The following is a 17724-nucleotide window of genomic DNA, read 5'->3' as shown; positions in this document are numbered from 1 at the left end:
CTCCCATCATGTCCCAGGGAAGTTTTCTTGTGTTATTTTGTTGATCCTCTCCTTACCATTTTCTTCTTTCTCTTTTCTCATGTCTTTATTTAGACATTGGACCTTTTAGACTGGTTCTCTTCTTTATTTTTCTCTTTGATTTTCCATGTCTTTTGGGAGATTTTCTCAACTTTATTTTCCAAGTCTTCAGTTTTCTATTTAACTTTTAATTTCTTCTACTCTATTTTTACTTCTAAGAGAGATTTTTGTTCTTAAGTTTTTTAAGGTTTCCTTCTTCCCGTACACTTGATATCCTGCAAGTTACTTTCTTCAACCTTTTGGCACCTATCTTTGCTTTAGAGGCCCTCCTCAAGTATCTGGTGATTCCAACCTTCCAGTGTCCCATTGGAAATTTTATGTACCTTGGTGAGTCTTGTTTACTATGGGCGTTAAGGTCTGGCTAACCTCTTCTTTGGGGGAATCTCTGGGTCAGTATTTTTCATTCTGATCACATTCTGGAGAGAAAGTATTATCTGCTGATGTTCTGGGACTGGGTTGGGGATGTGGGTGACAGAGGTCTCAGCGGTTAGCATGAAGGCTTTCATTTAAGCTTATTGTTGTTGGCTGTGAACTTACTGTTTTCAGCTGTGCCTGTCTTCCTCACAGAAGAGGGCTTTTTTTTTTTTTTTTTACCCTTTCTGAAAAGTTTGCAATTTTCTGCTGGGTTTAGAGACTCATCTGTGCTGAGTGGGGGAGAATATGAGATAATAACTTCTTGCAAAACAGACTTTCAAGGGATCTTCCTAGTTCTACACCTACTTTCACTCTTTTCTCCCACGATAGCAGGTATCGCCAATCCCTAAGACTTTTAGGGGTAATGTGGAGAAAATTGGGCATCTTTTTGGCTTTTCCCACTGTTGGCTTAGGATTCAGTTTCTCTGGTCTGCTAAGTCAGTTAGCACTTGTACATCTGCTTTCTAGCTTCCAGCGTTTCTCCCATTATTTTTTTTTCGTAGTGGTTTATGTCTTTTGCTTTTTTTTAAAAAAATAATCCCTTAACTGTATTTTAATGAGTTTTGAGATGGGATTAGAGACTACTTTAAGCCCTGTCTTTATCCAGAAATCCCAGTCATGAGCTTTTCTTTATTGTACTGTTATGTAGAACTGATTTTATTTCTTCACAGTTTTAGTTCACTTTTTAAATACTTATTTTGCTTTCCTAGGTGCCGACCTTTACAGTTTCAGCCATCAAAATCTCACAAGAAGGTTTTGAAAAAAATGTTGAAATTTCTGGCTAAAGGGGAAATTTCAAAAGGAAATTGTGAGGGTAAGATGAGATGGCGGCTAAAAACTGTTTATTTTAAATAGATGTTTCTTTCCAAGGTTCTCACTTTCACTCGTTTGTTAGGCGGTGGAAGGAGGTCCCGCTGCAGTCAGGAACCGCTGTTACTGTGATGGTGATGGCCACTCTGAGCTCTGCTGCTACACTGCTTCCACTGGCCCCCAAATCAGGGAGATGGGGAATATATGCCAGGGGGAGTCTAGCTTGGGAGGAAGACAGGACCATTTTAAAGATTCATTTCATGGAATTTATTGAAATTTTAGTTTTCCTGATTCTTTGAGAATTCTTCATTTTCTTTGATCTTAATGATACCTTATGACGTAAATAGAAAGTGATTCTGTCTCTGGGCTTCCCTGGTAGCTCAGTGGTAAATAATCTGCCTACAGTGCAGGAGACCCAGGTTCGATCTCTGGGTTGGAAAGATCCCTTGGAGGAGGGCATGGCAGCCACTCCAGTACTCTTGCCTGGAGAATCCCATGGACAGAGGAGCCTGGCATGCTACATTCCATAGGGTAGCGCAGAGTCAGACACGACTGAGGCGACTAAACAGCAAGAGTCAGATACGACTGAGGCGACTAAACAGCAGCAACAGCACTGTCTCTGGAGAAATAAATGCTTGTGTACAACTTACATAAGATTACACAATTATTTATAATGCAGAGTAAAGCTCAGATTTTCCATGTTTGAGTAAGGTCTTCAGTAAATTATATTGCCTGAAAGTGAAAAGTGAAAGTCACTCAATCGTGTCCAACTCTTTGTGACCCGGTGGGCTATATAGCCATGGCATTCTCCAGGCCAGAATACTGGAGTGGATAGCCTTTCTCTTCTCCAGGGGATCTTCCCAACCCAGGGATTGAACCCAGGTCTCCCGCATTGGAGGTGGATTCTTTACCAGCTGAGCCACAGGGGAAGCCCAAGAATACTAGAGTAGGTAGCCTATCCCTTTTCCAGAGGATGTTCCCAACCCAGGAATCGAACCAGGGTCTCCTGCATTGCAGGTGGATTCTTTACCAACTGAGCTATTAGGGAAGCCCTGATAATAAGAATTGTTACATTGCCTGAAGCTTTATTTTTTTTTCTTAATGAATTTTGAATTTGGGTAAATTTCCTCAAATTTCCTAGTAACATTTAATTAACTTGGGTTTCTTTGCTTTTTCAGTTTCTTCAGTGTTTTCCTGTTCTTTCTTTTTTATCTTAGCATTTTCCCATAGGCACTCCCTAACACATGACCATAAGAATTGGGAATGCTGCCCATCCTTATAGCTCTTTCTCATTTCTGCCATAAGAAATGGCCTACCCTGGGAGCCTCCCACCCCAGTGTTAGCTTGTTAATTCATCCCTCAAGTATGTTTTGAATGCTTATAATGTCTCGGTCCCTCTTTTAAGCACTGGAGATACAGTGGCCACCAAAACAGGTACGTTCTTTGCCCTCATGTACTGCCCTTTACTTTCCTCCCCAACCCTCCCTGCAACCCCCAGCCTCCCCCGCTCACCCCCTGCCATTCTGGATCTCTCTTCATGTGATTTCTGAGGTCCCTCTGGTTTTTACTAACCTAGCCAGTGGGGAGGGGTAAGGGTGGAAGTTCAGGGTCACAGATTTCCTTTAAAACAAGTGAGCAAAATTGAACCTGTCGCTTTGGTTCTGTCCCACTGGTGGGAGCTTGGTTATAACTCGTGAAGGGTCTGGCGCGTTCCCTTTCCAGGGCCCACTGTCTCCACCACAGCCCTGACTCCGCAAGATGGGAGAGTGGACTTGGTGGACGCTCACTAGTCTCTGCCGCCTTGGGTAGAATAGGGTGTGTTTTCCGTATATGTCTCTTGGTTGTGTCAGATGGCCTGGCTGAGGGACTGTGATTTCTCTTTGATTTGTAGATGAGCCCATGGAGCCCACCGTGGAGGATGCCGTTTCCAGTGACTTTGGGTTAATAAATAAATTGGATATACACTGTGACCTTAAAACATTCAATGATGACCTCAAGAAGAGCTTAGAGAGTGAAGAGAGGAAGAAAGCAAAGAGGGAAGAATCTAATGAGATAACCCATTCACAAGATGTGGAAGAGAAGTTGGGCTCTGGTGAACCGTCATGTTCAGTTAAAGTGCATACAGCTCCTCAGCCAGGTAGTGGAAGTTTGCCATCAGGCCATATTAAAGTCTAGATTGTCTTTGTGCTTGAGACATCATAATCCCTGAGCCCTCTCATGAGCTAAAAAAGTGGAACACTCAGGAAATCTGTAACATGGATCCCTGTTTTGTACACCTTATTACCTGAATTTAGATGAACAGATTGTTTAAAAAACCTAAAATAATAGCCTTATCATCCCCTAACAGACATTTTAAGAGTTCCATTTCTTTTTATTATCTTAAGGCCCTTGAGGTTTGAGAATCGAACTTTCGTCTGTAAGAAGGTAAGGTATTAAACATTTTTATTTTTAGTGTTAACTGAGACATAGTAGATACTATGTCTGAAATAACAGACATTGTGAAATTCTTCAATTTGCCATTAGATTTCTTTGTGTGTGTTAGTTGCTCAGTTGTGCCCAACCCTTTGTGACCCCGTGGACTGTAGCCTCTGTTCATGGGATTCTCCAGGCAAGAATACTAGAGGGGTTTGCCATTTCCTTCTCCACAGGATCTTCCTGACCGAGGGATGGAACACGGGTCTCCCTGCAGGCAGATTCTTTATCGTCTGAGCCATCAGGGAAGCCCACTAGATTTCTTTATGTAATCATAATTAATTTTAGTTTAAAATTTTCCAAATTAACAAAAAATTCCCAGGTAGTTCCTTGGTGGCCTAGTGGTTAGGATTCCAGGCTTTCACTGCCATGGCCTGGGTCCAGTCCCTGGTCAGGGAACTGAGATCGTGCAAGCTGTGCAGCCAAGAAAAATTCTACATTTTGATATTTAATTTCACCTTTAATAAGGTGAGACTTCTTTCTGTATTACCACTTATAAAAGAATTAGGCTTGGAAAATATATTCAACATTAAATCAGTTTATTATATATATGTTTGCATGTATATATGACTCAAAAAATTTCATTAAATGTCAATTTGCATAGTTGTTATACTTCAGTTCTTGAGTTCATTCTTGTACAAAATAATCCAAGGGAGAGATTTTTTAGTATTATTTTAGTTTTTTGTTTAAATTATAAGTTATATGTGTTAAAACACAGTAAACGCTGCATTTTTATTGATTTTTTTTTTTTTTTTTTAAGGTTTCATGGCATTTAAATTGCTGGTCTGAGATTTTGTCCTAATTAGAACGGTCCAGTAAAATGTTTTGAATGATCTAGATAATTTCTTTTAACTCTTACTCTCTTGGTCATTAGGGTCAGTTTGTTTACTATTTTTATTATTTATTACAATAATTGCTTACATAATTTGAAAAATCTTCATTTTGGAGAATTTCGGAGGCAAATATAGACTGAATATTATAATAGATCTCCATGGAGCCTACCCTCATTTGAAACATTATTGACTCATAATGGCAGTTTTTTTTTTTTTTTCTTCTAGTTTTATTTGGATATGGTTGACATATAAATTTGAGAAATGACACATTTCTCTGGCCAAAGAAAATGAATTTTCTAAGGCAGTAGAGTGATGGCTAATTATAGTTAGTTTTTTGTTACTGGTTTATTAAAAGTCATTTTTTTAAAGGTACATTTTGTTTTTAGTTGAGTTAATGAAGTTGTACTTTCATCTCATTATCACTATTTTCTCATTAAACTAGTTTTCTTTTGACCAGGTCTTGGTCTCTGACTCTCCTAACACTCTTGGTCTTAATTTTCTTCTGTATAAAATTGATTTTTATATGATTTGTGAATACTGCTTTTCAGGATCCTAAATTTTTATAAAACCATTTTTCTTTATTAATAGTTTTTAAAAAAGTAAAAAATTATGTGTAATGTTAGAAAATTGGGAGAAAAGAGAACACTACAAAAAAAAGAGGGAAATCCTTTCTTTATTTTTAAACTGTTAAACATTTTTAACCGTTAAATTGGCTGTTAATGTGGTGGTATATTTCAGATTTTTTCCTAAGTATTTAATTGTATAATATATAGTGTTTTAACAGTGGATAATGAGAGAACCCCTAAAATTTCTAAAGCAATTAAAATGGCTTTAATTTTAATTAAAATGGGATATTCTGTTGCTTATTTTAAAAATTATGCAGTTCTGTAACTGGGCATCTTGATTATTTTGAAGTTTTCATTTGTGTTCATTGTTAGCCTTTATCTCTTGTGATTTTCTTGGAATAGATTCCTTGAAAATAGCTTCCTAGGTTAAATGGTATGGACTCAATTTTGTAGTTTTTAATAGTAAACTTTTTTTATATTTTAAAGGGTTGTCAGCTTGATATTTGCTCTTTTTCATTAAAATAAGGGGCTTCCCAGGTGGCTCCGTGGTTCGGAATCTGCCAGCCAATTCAGGAGACACGAGCTCGATCCTTGAGTCTGGAAGATACCCTGGAAAAGGAGATGGCAACCAACTCCAGTATTCTTGGAAAAGGAGATGGCAACCAACTCCAGTATTCCTGCCAGGATAATCTGATGGACAGAGGAGCCTGGGGGGCTATAGTCCATGGGGTCTCAAAGAGCTGCTTGAGAAGTTTCTGTTACTATTTCCTTTCTCTTGCAGTTCTTCTAAGATAAATTTAAAGATCGACTTACAGGTCTACACCATGAAACCTCTGAAACCTCCAGTCAGAGCTAACCTAACAATTGGAACTCTTTGGACTGATTCTGTAGAACCTTTGAGATTTTTGAAAAATATTTCTGGAGCCAGATGTGATTGATCTACTGTTTTAAAATTCCTTTTTAGGGAGAGGGGCAGATTTGAGTAAGCCTCCATGTCGAAAAGCAAAGGAGATCAGGAAAGAAAGGAAAAGGTTGAAACTCATGCAGCAGGACCCAGCTGGAGAATGTGAGGGCTTCCAGGCTCAGTGTCAGCCCTCATCTTTGCTCCCACCAAAGACTAAATCCAACCAACCCAAGTCGCTTGAAGATTTAATTTTTGAATCTTTACCAGAGAATGCATCACACAAGTTAGAGGTACCTTGGAGGACATTTTTTTTTTGTCGATTACCTTGTTTCTTTTCACTTGAGGATTATACAGTTGATGTTTTGCTGTTTATATAATGGGAAATTAAAGTGAACTGGGATGGAGTGGCACTTAATATTTACTAAGTTAATTGCCTCTTGAGGAAAACTTTTTTTCGTAAGGTTTAAAAAGGTGGCTACTAAAGTTGTGAAAATTCCAGTTTTAGTGTTATTATTATTCGAGGTACTCTGGCTTTTCGTACACCTTAATTGAAATTTATTCATTAGAGTGAAAAATTTTTAAATAACTTATTTAAAATTTCATTTTTGGCAGTTTTGGTTTAGATAGTGAAAGAAATAGATGACAGTAGGCAAATCACTGTCTCATTGATTTTGATATTCTGGTGTTGATCAAGGGAACAAAATGGTTATTACCTATGCAAGCCAGCAGTTTATACATATTATAAATATAAATATGTCTGAATTTAGACAGTTTAGACATAATATGAATAGTTTTACAGTATTCCTCTTATTTTTCCCAAGTCGATTTACATTCTAGGTTAAATCTAGGTTTTTCAGTATTAGTTTGGTATATTTATAAAATTTTTTTCTGTAACACTTGCTATAATGACTTCATTATATTCTCCTACTTGATTAGGAACTGGTCAGCCTTTGAATTTATAGCTTAATATCATCTAATAATATCACTTATCACTGAAAACCTAATGTTAAAAATTTACTTTGGTGCAGTTTAAACCTTAGGACAGTATATATTCTTAGACATAAGTTTTGACAATTTTGATTGTTATAATTCCTTGGCTGCTCTGTTTTGGTATTAACTTTCTCCTTCCCAAATTGTAAAAAGAATGGAACTTACCACTTAAAATGCTTTATGAAGAGTTTTTCAGCTTTATTAGTAATGTGTTCAGGGCAGCAGGTTTCACCTAATAGAACACGTCTTCAGTGGGCAGCATTTAGTTTCTTAATTAATTGGAGGATAATTGCTTTACAGTGTTGTATTGGTTTCTGCCATACGACAGTGTGAATCAGCCAAAAGGACACCTGTGTCCCCAACCTCTTGAGCCTCCCTCCCACCCCTGTAGGTTATCATAAAGCACTGGGTTAAGTTCCTTGTGTTATAAGCTTCTATTTTTTTGATAGAATACCCAGAATGGATGGATTTTTTTAATCCACTAGGTGTCACTCTTTCATGAGAAAAACTCATGGCACAAACAAGAAGTTTCCAATTAAGCTTTTCTATTACATTACATTTGATTTTGTATTTTACTATTCTGTTTTGCTAACATATTTTAACTGGTTAGTAAATAAGATTAAAGAAATGTCATCCGTTACTGTGTACAGTTACCACTTGTAATGCATCCTCATTTTACATATGAGGAAACTAAGGCACTGAGAGGTTAATTTATTTACTTGACTAAAATGATAACTTTGAGTTTTACGGACAGGGAACCTGACTTTAGAGTCTTTTTAAAGTATGGTATGGAATAGGAACAGTTTTTGAAAGTTGTCTTTTATACTTACATTAAAAAGTTGTAAGTTCAGAGTTAATGATGTATGAATGAGTGTCCAAAAAATATATTCACATTTTCAGTCTTTTGAATTGTTTTACTAAAGGGGAGTTGTGTACAGCTAATATTAAAGAGTACTTGTTTGTGTCTGTGCTTTGAATGCCAGAACTAATCTGTTGTTTTATAGCTGAGGCAGTCTTACATAATTCAGTCAAAGAGCTTAATCTTAGAATTTGGGCAGGAGCCTCTGCCTTTAATGAGTTCTATATAGACTCTGTTAATGAGTCTATAATTTGGAGAAATAGCATTTTTCTCTATTTATTAACAGTTGATCTTTAGAGTTAAAATATTGCTGTTACATGTTTCTGCTTTAATATTTGTATTGAAACTTTTGGGTCTTTGTGGGTGGGAGTAACTGTTAATGCATATTCCATGGAATAAATAAATGAATTAATGAACATTGTTTTTTACCTCCTTCTGAAGGTGAGGGTGGTGAGATCATCTCCACCAAGTTCACAGTTCAAAGCCACATTTCAGGAGTCTTACCAGGTCTATAAACGTTACCAGATGGTTGTTCACAGGGACCCGCCTGATAAACCAACTGTGAGCCAGGTCAGCAGGGCAAGTGTAATGTTTCTGAACAATGAAACTTCCCCTCTATTTGATATCACTGTGTGAATTCTTGGTTTATTTGTGGTGCATTTTATTTATGTTCAATTTGCAGTATATCTGCAAAGAGATAGGACTATGGAATAATGGACATTCTGAAAGTGCAGATTTTACCACAGGCCATGTTAAGGCCTTGTATGTATAATTTCCACGTGGAAAGTAGCACGTGAAATGAAGTATCTCTGTTTTAAAAATCACCGTGTTTAGATGCATTTACTTAAGACTCAGTGAAAACAGATCTCTAAATTAAAATATTTATGGGGAAAAAAAAGTTTTTAAAAAAATCCCGGTTTTTATGGTAGCCACACTTTGCCCAGCACAGTTAACATGCTTTATCTCCATGTAGAAGCCGTGAGTAGAGAGAGTTCTCCTAATAGCTAAATTACTCTCTGTTGATGTACAGGCCATATACAACTGAGTAGGACTAGAATTTGGATAGTAGCATGTTTTAATTGAAGTTCTCATATGAAGTCCTTGATTTATAATTTATAAATCAAATTACCCAAGAAAAATATGGAAGGGGCAAAAGCCCTTAATATAAGTAGAAGTGACAGAGCTAGTGTCAGTTATGTGAGCAACAATATTGACTCTGCTGTATGCAGAGAATTACATGGGTAAAGGGAAAAATTAAACCAAATAAACTGTCCCGGCCCTTGTGAGTTTAAATTTTTCATAAATATCGGTGTAAAGTTCATGCTTCAGGCTGTGTGGTCGTCAGCCTGTTCCAAGGTTTACTCATTGTATAAACAATGCCAGTGCTGAGCTTTGGCAGTGGATTTGCGGAGATCTTACTCTAGCCTCACCTTCAGAAGCATATCATCAGTTAGAGATGTTTCAATAGCATTTGCTTGTATTTTCCTTGCTCTGAAGGTGAGGTTAGTACCTGTCTCCTTTGAGGACCCAGAGTTCAAGTCGTCCTTCAGCCAGTCATTTTCTTTGTATGTCAAGTATCAAATGGCCATACACCAGGATCCGCCCGATGAATGTGGGAAGACCGAGGTACCGTTCACTAAACATTTTTTCCTATGCTGAGGTTGTCTGTGAAGGAGCATACTGTATAACCTTCTTATGCCATTTTCTTAAGTGGAGCCATCTGTTAAGTGGAGCTGATGGTCCTTGCAGGGTGTACTCCGAACTTTTGTGAAAACGAGCCATACATGTGATCATTTTAAATCCCTCAGAAAAAAAGGATGTGTTCTTACTTACTGTTCTCTCCAGGAGCCCGAGGGTCGCGTGTTTCTAGATCAGTCGGGCTGTCAGCCGACGTCACCAGTTGCACTGTGTGCCACAGCCCACAGGGAGGCGTCTCTGTCCTCGAGGGATTGATGTTCACACGGGAAAGATGAACCAGTGAACAAATAAAGCTTAACAAGAAGCACGTGGAAAAAACTGAATACTTTGAGCTTGTATCAGTTCAGTTCAGTCGCTTAGTCGTGTCCGACTCTTTGTGACCTCATGGACTGCAGCGTGCCAGGCTTCCCTGTCCATCACCCAGGGTTGAGGTTGTTAGTATAGAGCATCATTTGACAAGCCTTTATTGAGGGCTTGTGTTTTCCAGCTGCAGATATGTAGATGAGTAAGAGGTTGCTTATGTTTCAAAGTTGGACGGTGATGTCTTGGAAGAAAGATGCCAACAGATGCAGAAGGATTGAAGTTTTGATTTTTGTGTCTTTTTAATAACACAGAATGTGTTAGCTTAAAAAAGATGGTTGATAGGGCAGGAGGTAATGCTGCATGTTCCCTGTGAGAAGGCTGACTCTGGTCTCCCAGAGCCTTTCTAGTTAAAGTGTAGTCTGCAGATCAGCAGCATCGGTGTCACTGGGAACACAGAATCTCAGGTTTCCCTTCAGACCTACTGAGTAAAAGTCTGCATTATGAACTAGGTCTCCAGGTGATTTCACATGCACATTCCGATTTGAGAAGGGCTCCCACAAATTCCCTTTTGAGACCTATAGCAGTGCGTGGTAGCATTTATAGGTAATGGATTCTGCCAGGTGCAAGAAGTTCTCCTTTGATATTCTCAGGAGGTCTTAATTCCTTTCTGCACAATACTCTTTCCTACTACCCTTGAGATTCTGGCCTTGTGCCTGCCTGCTTCCCAGGTATAGATAGTTGGGCCAGAACACATCTGATGTGTTTCCGCTAAACTTTGACTTCAACCCCCCTGCCCCGACTCCATTTTTGGGCTTCAGGCCTCTATGGAGTCCATTCCATTGGGGAGACAGATGGTTAAGCAGTTCCAGTGCCGTTCGAGTTAGTTGGTGGATTAGTAAGGAAAGCCACCTTAGTGTGAGACTGGAGTGAGGGAGGGTTTTCTGAAGGAAGTGACATCTGAGCCAAGTCCAAAAAGATGAGGGCCACTTAACATCCAGGCAGGCTCTAGGGCAGTGTTGTATTTAGGCTCAAGGTTTATTTGAGGTTTTTTAAAATAGCTTACATTTACATTCACTACCATCAGCAGTACGGAACTCTGAATACGTGATTTGATCTTGTGTTTACATTGAAATACATAGTGTATTTCTGTATTATAACCAAATCAGTTCAGTTTAGTCGCTCAGTTGTGTCCGACTCTTTGCGACCCCATGGACCGCAGCACACCAGCATTCCCTGTCCATCACCAGCTCCAGAGCTCGCTGAAACTCATGTCAGTCGAATTGGTGATCCCATCCAACCGTCTCATCCTCTGTCGTCCCCTTCTCCTCCTGCCTGCAGTCTCTCGTAGGTTTGCCTTCATGATTCCTTTTATAGGGTCACGTACTTAGAGAAGGTTCATACTGGTGGGAAAGTTTGTGATTGTTTAGTGCTTTGATTTCATACAGGTGAGTATATTTGGCTTTGATAAGTTTTTTAACTTCATTCATAGTGTTTTATTTATCTTGCATCTAACTGAATTCATATGGAGTTTTCAGAGATATTTGAAATGATACTGTTTTTCCTATGGGTCAGTTTGTCATGTCTCTGAATGTAGTTACTAAGAAGCAGCATGAGATAGAATTTTGTAAGTCAAGACTGTGCTGCACTTTTATTTCTTGATAAGAGTTTTGTTGTTTAGTCACTTAAGTCGTGTCTGATTCTCTGTGACCCCATGGATTGCAGCACACCAGACTTTCCTGTCCTTCATTGTCTCATTGGGGTTTGCTCAAACTCAAATCCATTGAGTCGATGATGCCGTCTAATTTTGTCATCCTCTGTCATCCCCTTCTCCTCCTGTCCTCAATCTTTCTCAGTATTGGGATCTTTTCCAGTAAGTTGGTTCTTTGCATCAGGTGGCTCAGTTATTGGAGCTTCAGCTTCAGCCTCAGTCCTTTCAATGGATAGTCAGGGTTGATTTCGTTTAGGATTGATTGGTTTGATCTCCTTGCTGTCCAGGGGACTGTCAAATGTCTTCTCCAGCATCGCAGTTCGAAAGCATCCCTTCTTTAGCACTCAGCGTTCTTTATGGTCCAGCTCTCATATCTGTACATGACTACTGGAAAAATTGTGCTTTGACTATATGGACTTTGGTTCTGTAATTCACATACTATACAATTTACCCGTTTAAAGTATATGACTGAATGGTTTTTAGTATATTCAGAGTCATGCAGCCATTATCACTAACGCCAGAAGGTTTTCATCATCCAGAAAAGAAACCTCATCCCCAGAGCGGTCACTCCTTATTATCCTTCAGACAGCACAGCTCTAGGCGACCGTATTCCACTTTCTGTTTCTGGATTTCTTTAATCTGGACAATTCAGGTAGATGAAATTGTATCATACTGGTCTCTTGTTGACTGGCTTCTTTCACTTAGCATGTTTGCAGGCTTCATCCATGTTGCAGCATGTGTCAGTACTTCATTCCATTTTGTGGCTGAATAATGTTTCGTTATATGGATATACCAGATTCTGTTTCTCTGTTCATCCATTGATGGCCATTTGGGTTGTTTTCATTTGGGGCTTATATAGAAAGCTTTGCTATGGATATTCATGGACAGGTTTTTATGTATTAATAGGCATATGTTTTCATTTCTCTTGGGTATATACCTGGGAGTGCAATTGCCAGGTCATAGGAACAAATAAATATAAATAAATAAAAACTCTGTGTTTACCTTTTGAGGAACTGCCATACTGTTTTTCAAAGTGCTACCCTTTTTAAATTCTTTGTCATCCGAGTTGATGTGAAGTGGTATCTCATTGAGGGTGTGTTTATTTTTTTGGCTGTACCTCAGCACGTTCCCCAACTAGGAACTGAACCTAACCCCCTGTGTTGGAAGCGCAGGGTCTTAAGCACTGGACCACTAGGGAAGTGCCTTCATTGAAGTTTCGATTTGCAAAGAAAATGGCATCCCACTCCAGTATTCTTGCCTGGAGAATCCCATGGACAGAGGAGCCTGGCAGGCTACAGGCCGTGGGATCACAAGAGTTGGGCACGACTTAGTGACTAAACCACCACCACCAATAGCTAATGATACTGAGCATTTTTTCACATGCTTTTCGGGGCAGTTTATGTATTTTCTTTGAGTAAATGTCTGTTTACATATTTTGCCCATTTAGAATTTTTTGCCCATTTAAAAAAATATTAGAAAAATATTAGATATTTTAAAGTAATAAAAATATTTTTAAAAGATTAGAAAATATCTCCCATTCTGTGGATTATCTATATCTCTGGTAGGATTTTTTATTTTAAAATCCATTTTGTTTGATATTGGTATAGCCATTCCATCTTCTTGTGGTTCCTGTTTGCATGATATATCTATACTATTTTATTGTCAGTCTGTTTGTGTCTTTGAGTTTCAAGTATGTCTCTTTTAGTCACTGTGTATTTGGGTCTTGTTTTTTTGTTTGTTTTAATTTGGAGGGAGAGCAGTCTCTTCCACTTCGCTGAAGTTTAATCAATCCATATTTAATGTTGTTAATGATGGAGTTGGATGTACGTCTTCATTTCACGTTTGTTTTATGTTTCATGTCTTTCTTCTTTTATTTCTTTACTGTTTTCTTTTGCACTAAACGAATATTTTCTAGTGTAGGATTTCAATTCCTCTAATTTTTTCACTATGTATTTTTGAGATGTTCTCTTAGCAGCTGCTCTATGCTTACTATATACCTATTGACTTACGGGAGTGACTTCAGATTTATGCCAGCTTGAGTCCAGTGAGGAATAAAATGCTATTGCTGTTGAGCTCCAGTCCCTCCTCCCACTTTGTGTGCTATTTATAATTTATATTTGTTGTGATCTCAATATATGTTGTTTAGTTATTACCTTATATGACTTTATGTGTTTTATAAAGCTGAGAGGAGAAATAGGAACAAGTATTTATTTATGATTGGTTAAAATTAACCTTAACTTCCATTTCTGGTTCTGTTCATCTGTTCCTGTGTATTTGAGTTACCATCAAATATAATTTTCTTACTGTAGTTCACCTTTGTTTCCATCCACCTTCTTTACAATGTTGTCAAATATATTACTTTTCTATATGTTACTGTCCCAACAATGCAATTATATACGTATCTTTTGATGCATTTGGTTTTAAAATCAGAGAAGAAAGGAGAATATGCATTTGTATTCGAGAAGCCTCTGATGATACTCCCTGGAGTCTCAGCCTTGGGCATTGCACAGTCACCCCACAACGACAGTGGTTTTAGTAGTGTTCTCTTTGTCTCTTTCCCTGATCTCTCAGTTAAAGTGTTTGTTGTTTCACATCTAGGTCTTAGGCTCCACCATTTGCTGACTGGTTGCTGTATTTTCAGCAGTGCCCTGGAGCATAAATGGCTCTGTAGTTTGATTTATTAAATTTAGTTGCCTTTGCAGCTTCAGTTCTTGAGGCCAGTCTTTGAGGTTTTTTCCTGACCCCCTGCTTAGTTGCTCAAGCCGTGTCCAGCTCTTTGCAGCCCTTTGGACTATAGCCCACCAGACATCTCTGTGCATGGGGTTTTTCAGGCAAGAATACTGGAGTGGGTCGCTGTTTGCTTTTCCAGGGCATCTTCCAACCCAGAGACTGAACCTGTGTCTCCTGTGTTGCAGCTGGATTCTTTACCTGCTGAGCCATCAGGGCTCTTCTTCACTGTCTCTTTTCTTTCCACTTTCCTTCTGGTAAGCCAGCTGGCCTACAGTAGCTTGAGAGAGAGAGAGAGAAGAGTGGAGAGAGAGAGATTGTGTTCGTCCATGTTCTTACGGCCCTCCTGCGCCCCCTTGTGTCCATGCTTTGGAGCTGCGAGCGGGGACAGTTCCTTTCCGCTTTATGAACAAGGCACTGGTCAGGAGCTTGGTCCTAGTTCTGATCTTTTTTAGGTAGATTATTAAACTTGGGGCTCATTAAGAGGGAATTTTAAGACCTGTGAGCTGCCCTAATGGTAGTTCTATGTAGGTAGATGGTCATTGCTGTAGGTGACTCCTTTACTTGCTGGCTTTTTATCCTAGAAATTCTTCCTTCACTTGGCAAATTCTTGCTCACAGAGTCAGCTCTCTGTGGTGCTGGCTGCCTAGAGAGACTGATGTGGACATGCTGCTCAGCTTCTCAGTCTCTAGGTGTGGCGTTCCTGTCGTGGAGCAGTTTTCCTTGTACTTGGCTACAGTTTTCTACGTGAGTAACCAGCTAGTGTTCCAGTGCTCAGAGACAAAGAAAAGCCAGAAGAGTTCTCTGGAAAGTTTAAATGATCTGACCTGCTTTCCTGGCTCCAGGCAGCAGCTCTCTGTTTTGTGGTTTTGTCCATATAATGGGCCAAACTAATTTAATTATGTTCAAGAAAATACATTTTTGCTTTTGTTGTTGTAAAACATTTGAAGTAAATAACAGTCAGCATACTAACTTGGGAACTTTAAGCAACCATATCAATGCAGAAAATCCATTTTTAACTCTGTTGGTAACTGTAAAATAAAATCACTTAGGCACCCCAAGAAGTAGGTTATTTTTTGAGAGATTTGATGAGGCTATAAATAAATATAGATTGCTTTGATATCCAGAATAGCAAGTCAGTTCTTTTTAGTAACATCTTTAGAAAAGTTAGCACATAATTGCAGAGGGTGAGATTGTATGAGACTTCATAAATGATTCTGTACGTTTGTTTCCATTACTGTTTTCAATCATTCAGGTAGATATCAGATTTTCAAAACATAATACTATCTAGATAAAATAAAGCAGGAGTAATTTGTGACCTATCTTTTGTATAATACAATATAAAGCCAGCATTTAAGAATATTTGTTTGTCAAAATACAAGTAATTCCATAGAATACAAATATGGGATTTTTAGCTAAAATTTTACTATGTTATAGATAATACCATTATCTAATAGTATTCAGAGCCAGTAGATCTCAGCTCTTCTAAACTATGTGAAGAACAGGCTGTAGCCATAGCTCCAGTAGTCGCATTACAATTCTGAGGCATTGGCTGAATGGTTTTCTAGATTTTATTATGGACTTTCAGACAAAGGGAAATTGAGAGAATGGTATACTGACTACCTTGTTTCCATCATCTAGATTCAGCATGGGTTAGTTTTCTCTGTTTGCTTTATCTCTTTTTGTGTGTTGAATCATTCTTTGTTGTTTTTATTTTTTCTTGATTGGATGTATTGTAGTTTATTCATGCAGTCCCTAGTTAATGGACTGGAACTTGTTTCTAATCTTCTGCTGTTTTAGATAGTATACTTTTGTCATTGTGCCTTTGGGTGGAAGTGTACTTTTTGCTTGATCTGACCTGTGCATCAAAGGACAAGAGCTCATAGAATTTTGCTGGTTATTGCCAAATTCCCTCCATGGTTGTACTGTCTTTACTCCAGAGTATGAGAATGTCTTTCTCCATAGCACTCCCAAACGAGTTGGTCTCAGACTTTGTGGATTTTTTTTTTTTTTTCTTTGGTATCCTTAGTTAGTTTTTAGAGTATGGAAAGGATGTTAGGAAGAAGTGTCTTATTTTGGGTGACCTCTGTGATCATAAGCTGAAATGTATATAAAGAATTTTGTATTTATACTTTATATAGTTTAATGAAACAGGTGAGAGACTGATGCTGATGGGAACAGAAAAGTGGAAAGAAGTAAGCAGAAGCATTCTAAGGGATCATGAAGTCGACAGGACTGTTGTCCTAACTAGGAATATTTATAACGATGAGGTTTAAAAATAATGTTTCTAAGAGTGTCTTTAATGACTCAACATTTTTCTCAATTAGAATAGGGATCTGCTGTATTAAATTTAATGAGTGAATCCAGCTTATTTCCTTAATAAAACTCTTAAGCAGCAATAGATTAGACCTTGTCTGGTCTATAAGAAGTCTGTACTCAAGAGGTTGGCTTACACTGTGTCCCTTTCTGTCCTCATTGTAGGATAATCGTGTGATGTGATTTTGTGTTTATATGTGTGTATATCATATCATAGTTGAATTATTATAGAATTAAAGGGAATTTAATTTAAATTTTAAGAGCAGTATATATTCCCATCTCTCCTTTTTTTTTTTTTAATATATATCATTTAGTGCTTAGATAGTTTGATACAGAACAACTTTTCTTCTCATTTTGAATTTGGAGGTACTATATATACAACTGAATACAAAGAGGAACGAAAGGTATCAAAACCAAACTTGTGATTCTCTGCTCATGTGACATAAACCAGCTTTGTATACTGCCTGAGATATAGTTGGGGTTAGTATGGAAAGTAAACCTGGCTTGAGTGATTTGCTCATCAAGTCACTGTGTGGCAGTGTATTGGGCGTGTCTGGTGTCACGTGGGGAGGGCCCTCTGGTGGCACCGTTTCTATCTGCCCCCTCTTCATTGCCGACCACTCCTTGGTTAGGGTGAGGGGCTGGGCAGATGCTGCCTTTGGGTTGTGACTTCTCTGACTTTATTCTTCACAAGGATTGTTCACAAGGATCTTTCTTGAACTGCTTGTTCTATGGCTTTCTTATCTGCAGTGGACACCTGCCTCCTTTTAATAAGTCCCTGTTACAGATCTATACTGGGCTTCCCTTGTGGCTCAGCTGGTAAAAAATCCACCTGCAATGCGGGAGACCTGGGTTCGATCCCTGGGTTGGGAAGATCCCCTGGAGAAGGGAACGGCTACCCACTCCAGTATTCTGGCCTGGAGAATTCCGTGTATAAGTCCACGGGGGCGCAGAGTCAGACAGGACTGAGCTACTTTGATTTTCACTTTCACAGGTCTGTACTACAGAGAACTCCCTCCTATAAGCATGCTGTTCTCTATCTAATT

General features: G+C 38.5%; 1 protein-coding gene across 3 annotated transcripts in view; it reads left to right on the top strand.

The window, feature by feature from the left end:
* The window catches only part of ATE1 (arginyltransferase 1), a 158971-nt gene that overhangs the window by 9394 nt on the left and 131853 nt on the right, over positions 1–17724 (top strand). For 2 of the 3 annotated variants that reach the window (XM_068961569.1, XM_068961567.1), the window contains exons 4-7: positions 1203–1306; positions 3194–3439; positions 6138–6367; positions 9424–9552. In XM_068961569.1, the coding sequence (XP_068817670.1) occupies positions 1203–1306; positions 3194–3439; positions 6138–6367; positions 9424–9552 (709 nt within the window). Of the gene's footprint in view, positions 1–1202; positions 1307–3193; positions 3440–6137; positions 6368–8367; positions 8497–9423; positions 9553–17724 lie in introns of all 3 variants that reach the window. The other variant, XM_068961568.1, reaches the window with a different exon arrangement.

This window comes from Capricornis sumatraensis, chromosome 23 (genome assembly GCF_032405125.1).
Source record: "Capricornis sumatraensis isolate serow.1 chromosome 23, serow.2, whole genome shotgun sequence".
Lineage (NCBI taxonomy): Eukaryota > Metazoa > Chordata > Mammalia > Artiodactyla > Bovidae > Capricornis > Capricornis sumatraensis.
The sequence above is the reverse complement of the archived record's forward strand: the minus strand, read 5'-3'. Positions and strand labels throughout refer to the sequence as shown.